The sequence below is a fragment of the Chinchilla lanigera genome, unplaced genomic scaffold (assembly GCF_000276665.1).
Source record: "Chinchilla lanigera isolate Chin_1 unplaced genomic scaffold, ChiLan1.0 scaffold00012, whole genome shotgun sequence".
Classification (NCBI taxonomy): Eukaryota; Metazoa; Chordata; class Mammalia; order Rodentia; family Chinchillidae; genus Chinchilla; species Chinchilla lanigera.
In genome coordinates, this window is record NW_004955413.1 from 4,783,726 (window position 1) to 4,789,842 (window position 6,117).

At 48.6% G+C, this 6,117-nt stretch overlaps 1 protein-coding gene across 1 annotated transcript; it reads left to right on the plus strand.

The window, feature by feature from the left end:
* The first annotated feature begins 963 nt into the window (after positions 1-963).
* LOC102014035 (ral guanine nucleotide dissociation stimulator-like) lies at positions 964-5,794 on the plus strand. The gene is made up of 7 exons (XM_005378864.2): positions 964-1,167; positions 1,798-1,991; positions 3,035-3,118; positions 3,754-3,947; positions 4,183-4,457; positions 4,865-5,014; positions 5,331-5,794. The coding sequence occupies exons 1-7, from the start codon at positions 1,006-1,008 to the stop codon at positions 5,460-5,462; spliced, it is 1,191 nt and encodes a 396-aa protein (XP_005378921.1). The 5' UTR covers positions 964-1,005; the 3' UTR covers positions 5,463-5,794.
* Positions 5,795-6,117: the final 323 nt, after the last annotated feature.

Below are 6,117 nucleotides of genomic sequence, written 5' to 3' on the forward strand. Positions count from 1 at the left end.
CAAAGAATAGAAAAATGTGAGCAGAATTTAGACCTATGATGAGTCCATCTTCCAGGAAGATGCTGTGTAACATAAAAAAGGTTAAAAGGGTATTGAAAGTCAGGTTCCATGAGGATGCTTGGTAGAAACTGTGAAAACAGGAAAATGGCAACATGTGTATGAATGATGTTAGATACTTCTATGATCCAAGGTGTATGTGGGGGATTTAAATTTTATAAATCACAAAGAATTATTCAAGCCCCAAATTTTAAATGTTTCCAAATTTAGTCCAACTTCTAATTTTATTACCAATAGAGCTAGTTATAAAGGTAATTCTAACCCTAACCCCCTAACTCTAACATTTAAAAGTAACCAAACAAAAACTATCAGCGTATCTCTTAACTTCTGACTCTCACCCTGTTCTAACCAAAGCCCTAGCACTAAACCATTATGTAGCCTTCTCAGTTCCTCAAACAATAACCCATAAATCTAACTGTAGTCCAAACCTAACCTTAATCATAAAACATTAAATCTAAACCAGGACCTAACCCCCGCCCTTACCCTTAAATCATAACCCCTTATTGAACATTGAACCCTAACCCTAAACCTTAACCATAAACCCTAACCCTGAATCTTAAATCCTAACCCCAACTCTAACACCTGAAACAACACTGACCCTAACTTCTAGCCCTAAACCCTCACATCTAAACCTAACCCTAAGTAAGAGTAGCAGAGTCCATCTGTTTCCTGGGGTGATAGCTAATCCCTGACCTACCTGGGGAGGATGGGTCAAGTGCTGTTATGTCTGTCTTTCTGTCTGGTTGTGTACCGAGTTTGAGTTGGGGGCAGTCAGCAGCCCAGGGGCTGTTTGAAGTCCAGTGTGACGAAAAGTTCAGTTAAGGACGCCACTGTAGATGACCTCACATACTTCAGGATGAAACATTGCTCGGAACCCTGTTGCTGAGCAACACATAACACAACTAACTGAAGCCGGCTCACTTTTCTGGAGAGGTAGAATACGTGGGGATGTTTTCTTGCTGTCTCCCGACTTCCCAAGGCTCAGGCCTCAGGAGATCTCACAGGGGAGGACTCAGCCACATCTGGAGAAACTGGGTTCCCCATCTCATCCGACGCCTGTGGCCATTTTCACGGAGGAGTCAAAGTGGGGCACATAGTAGCCGAGGGCAGGTCAGCAAAGGCCAGCATACTGCTCTGATACCTCCTGTGTGGGTCCAAAACCACCCTGTGTATGTGTATGTGCATGCGTGTGTGGTTATGTGTGTGTGTGTGTGTGTGTATGTGTGTCCATGCACATGAGTGAGTGTCAGCAAAAAACATCTGTGATATTCTTGCATCCTCAGAGTCATTTGACCACTTTCTAAGGTTGTGGTTGAAATTTAAAATGACCCCAAATATCTCATGTATCTAGAAGTGGGGCTTCTGGAGCTGATGAGATTGTGTGGGTGGATCATTGCACCGATGACTCCATAGCTAAATATATTGTTAGGAATTGGGGCCTGATTGTAGGAGGTGGGTCATTGTAGGTGTGACCCTGGAGGGTATATTTTGTCCCAGTCTCCTCCGTTCTCTCTTTCTCTGTTTTCTGGCTGTGTGAGTTGAGAAACTTTCCTCTGCCATTCCCTTGGATCATGGCATTTCTGCCTTGGAGCCAATCCACCATGAACTAAACTCTAAAACCATGAGCCCGAATAAGCCTCTCCTTCTCTTCAGGTGTGTTGAGTACTGGTCCTAGAGACACACAAGTGGTTAATACAGCTGCTGTTTCCATGTTTACCTCCCTCCATGGTCCCACTTCAGGGTGAAAAGGAGTCAGGACAGATTGTGGATACTCGAGTTTGCTTTGAGCTTCTGAAGAAGGATATAATAGAGAGCATGGTCAACCGTCTTGTGCCATCCCTGCTTCATGGGAATCCCTTATTCCTTCATAAGTTTTTGCAAAGCTACCAAACATTTGGCACCATGCAGCAGGTGCTGGATCTTCTGCTGAAAAGGTTTGTGCACCATCTTGTAGGCCAGGGGAGCTCGGCACCCTCTGGGTGGATCTTGGGAATGCCTTGCATCACTCAGCCACCCAGTTTGTTGGGTGGAAACTGGGGTGTTAATAGGAGGACCTGTAGAGTGTGTTCAGGACCAAAGGAGCCTAAAAATGCCTGTCCTGGGTTGGTTGTGTACATGGGTCATCCAGTGCCAGGGTTCACTTGTGTGTGACATTCACCTTTCATCAACATGAAGCTGTCAGCTTTGGTCTTCACTAACTTGAAGCTGCAGAGCAAGTTTCCCCATCTGTACAGGAGGGTCTGGACACCATCTGGGAGACTCCCCTCTTAAATGCAGGCAGAGCAGAAGCCCTGGGGGTAGATCGAAGGGCCTGGGACCCATGGAGATATTTGGGAAGGAGATGGTTGGATTCATTCAAGGCACACACATATATGAAGCAGTAATTTTATATGGGCATGTTTCTGGGTATATAGCCCACCTCAGGGCTAAGGAAAATACCTTCTCTCTTAGGCTTTATTTCTATGTCAGAGTAGGGACATAAGAAGACAAACGAAACCATAAGAAGTTAGGGTAAGTGCATTCCAAGCCTCCCAGGTCCATCTGCTCGGATTCATTTGCTCACTCCTGGGAAAACCAAAGGAAACCATTTACTTTGGGGAAAAAGAGAAAGGCTTTCTTTAAGTCTTGCTCTACAGGGAGGGAAGTGCTGCCTTTGCCTCAAATCATGAACTCACAGTGTCCAGGTGTGTGGGGTCTTTCATAGTAAGGTATAGAGGAGAGAGGGTACAAAAGAAAAGAAGACACCTCTTCAGGCTTGCTCCCTGGCTCCTGGACAACTTCTAATCCCTCTCTCCCTTCTGGAAATGAAATGGGACTTGACCTCCTGGGGCAGCATGTGCATATTCTCTGCTTTCCTCCAGGCTAGGGGGAAGAGGGGGTGGCATTAAGTCTTCAGCTTGAGGAAGGTTGGAGAAATCAGTTGACCCTAAGGAAAAATTCTCACAGCTAAAGTACCATTTTATCATGCTGCTTACAGATGTGATAGTCTCACGGCCTGTGCGTACAGCCAAAGCCTCCATTACTCCAGCAAGAGTAGCAGGCCTCTGGATGAACTGAAAAAGTGAGTGAGCTTTGGCTGAAGAGGGAAAGTTCCTGTGTCTGGGTGGGGAACTGGGGAGCTGTGATAGGGAGGAGGGCAAGAACCAGCTGTTGTGTTTCCTGCTAGAAGGCTGAGGTCAGGGCTGCTCTTACAGGAGGAGGAAGTAAGAGCTGTGGGTGGGGTTCTAGGCCAGGGAACAGAGGGGAAACCAGGGATTTGAGCCAAGTGCTGTGAGAATCCATCCCCACCAGCGCCCATTCCATCCATGCATGCCCAGCCCACCGCTCACTGGGACGCAGTGGCTGTTTGGGGAGCAGCATGCTGATATGTAGCCTTGCTACTTTGCTAGTAGTTTCCAGGTGACTGGGTGTCTATAAGGGGTGGGTGTACCCCTCAGTAGAAGTGTGGATGGGAAGACAAGACCCATAGGTTTCTCAGAGATGGAAGCATCTTGGTAACATGGACCACAGGTTGTGGGGTCACCAGCAAAAACCACTGAAGAGTTTACTTTGCAGTGAGCAGGGGATGCCCAAGTTCCACGCAGCAGTGTGTGGGCTTCTCTGAAGAAGGGGAGTAGTTGATCTAGAGTTCCTCCAGGGGAGGTTCTCTACAGTTTTTGCTGGGTTTCCTGACACTGCCCACCCATCTGCCCTCAGTGCCATCTCTACCATCTTTGGCACATGGCTTGAAAAGTATTCAGACCAGTTTTATCAGCCGCCGGAGTTTGCGTGCCTCAAGCAGCTAGTGGAGTACGTGCAGCTGCACATGCCTGCCTCAGACCTGGAGCTCCGTGCGGACCTTCTACTGGCGCAGCTGGAAGACATGGAGACCATGAGAGCCAAGACTGAGGGTGAGGAAGCGGGGAGGGGTTCATCAAAGCACACAAGGAGGGTGTGTGCTGAACTCACCAGGAGGAGGCTCCTGGCTGAGTGAGGCCAGGCCCAAACAGGAGCCCCTGGCCCCTCAGGTGGCGGACCACAGTCTGAGCAGATCTTCCATTTTGGAGTCGGGGTTGGAAGATTTTCTGGCAGGCAGGGAATGGTTCAGAGCAAGGTAGTGATACTGGGCACCTTTTTTTCCTGCAGCTCTGGCACCAGCACCAGTGCCAGGTCCAACTGGAGAGTGCCAATCAGCTCCAGTAGCATCCTGTAAACCAGAGGCAGATCTGCCACTTGTTCTGGAGCAAGAGTCAGCTGCAGTGCCAGCTGCCGTGCGAGCTCCTGCTAAGAAGCCACCTCGGTTTAATGTTGTAAAGAAGAAGCCAACTGTATCTGAGCCTCTGGAGCTTGAGCCAGCCAGAGCAGGGCCACTTCTCCCAGTGGAGCCACCCTGGCCTTCGCCTGTGACCATGAAAGTCAGGGTGAGTGTAGAACAGCCTCACATGATGGTGTTCCCTCCTTACCTGGTTGTGGGTCCTGCAGAGGGACATGGGAAGTGGCTGGGCTCAGAAGGAAAGGCAAGTATGGACTCCTTTCAGGTATCTGCCATTGAGACCCGCTGTTCCCTGGTCCAGAGGCCACATCCTGTTCAAATCCCAGCTCCATTCTTGCACACAACAGGGTCACTCTTATGGAAGATGTCTTTAGTGGCAGGGAAACAGATCCTAGAATTTCCCATGAGGCCTGAGCCACAGTTGTGACTTCCTGAGCTCCAGACCTGATCAGTGTGGTCTCTGTCTTGCTTGGGATGCTGTGGTCTGTGGCAGGCCCCAGTGGCTCCATCTCTCCTCAGGAGCTGTTTAACAAAATGGTCCTCTCCCCTTTCCAGGATTCCACCTGGATGCATCGGGACAAAAGAGCCAAGGAGCACCGGGCTGCCACCATCGGCACCACTTTCATTCGGTTCTCAAGTGTGGCCCAGTGTGTCGTCAGTACTGTCCTCAGGCACTGCCTTATGGAAGCCTTGGCCCGCACCCAGGTTGTGGTACACTGGATATCCTGGGGTCCTGGGTGCTTTAGGAATGGCTTGAACCTCTCTTCACCTTTATGTGCTCTGAGCCCTGAGCTCCTGCATAGACCACAGGCCCCTTCTTTGCAGGGCTGCTCTGCCGTGGACTCTCATGGCACTCCCTTCTGGCACTCTTTCCTTGGTGGTACCTGTGATCCTGGGCTCTCTTATCCCTTGCTTCCCAAGTGTCCCATCTCGTGCCCCCATGAGGGTCTGTGTGATCAGGACAGGGTCCTCGTCTAGGGGCAAGAGCTCCAACATCCCTCACAGAGTCCTTCTTCCCCAGGAGCGCCGCAAAATTCTGAGGAACCATGCCTCCCTCTCTCGGCTTCGAATCAGCGCCACCCAGTGCCTGATGGAGACCTGGGAAGATTTCTGTAGGCGGCTGGCCGGTCCTCCACATTGGAGCTCAGGGTGAACCAGCACCACAAACTAGACAAAATGTGTGCAGAACTTGTCTGTGAAGGTAGAAATGTTTAGCATGTATTTTATAAAGTTCCCCCAAACTCAAAATAAAGAATCTTATTAGAAAAGAGGCAAAATGAATTAAAGACAACTATTTACCAAATAGGCAAATGAAAACATTGAGGCTGGGTGTGGTGGGGCAGGCCTGTCATTGGATTACACTGAAGAGAGGCTGAGGCAGGAAAATCGCAACTTTCAGCCCAGTTTGGCAATTTAGTGACTTAGTGAAACCCTTCAAAAATGAAATTCACCATTATTAGCCATTAAACAAGAACAACTAAAAACCCATTAAAGAAATGCACTTAAAAACCGTGATGCTGTATCACCCGAAAGTACCTGAATAGCTAACATGGGAAATGCCAAGTACTTAATGCAAGGGTGGATGGTAAGAAATCAGGTCTGTCATACGCTGCTGGTGAAGAAGTACATGTCCTAATTTTGATGTCATCGTATTATTTTTGCAGACTGTTACCACTGGGTAAAAGTGGGTAAGGAGTGCATGGGGCGTCTTATCCCTCAACTTCCTATCAGTTTATAATCATTTCAAGACAAAATGATTTTCAAAATGCAATAATAACATCTGATTTCGAGAAGGTATGCAATTGAAA

Coding starts and splice junctions, on each gene's coding strand:
- LOC102014035 (XM_005378864.2), top strand. CDS start 1,006: ATGTTTTCTTGCTGTCTCCCGACTTCCCAAGGCTCAGGCCTCAGGAGA. Junction 1,168..1,797: donor CACATAGTAGCCGAGGGCAG/GTCAGCAAAGGC, acceptor GTCCCACTTCAG/GGTGAAAAGGAGTCAGGACA. Junction 4,458..4,864: donor CTGTGACCATGAAAGTCAGG/GTGAGTGTAGAA, acceptor TCCCCTTTCCAG/GATTCCACCTGGATGCATCG.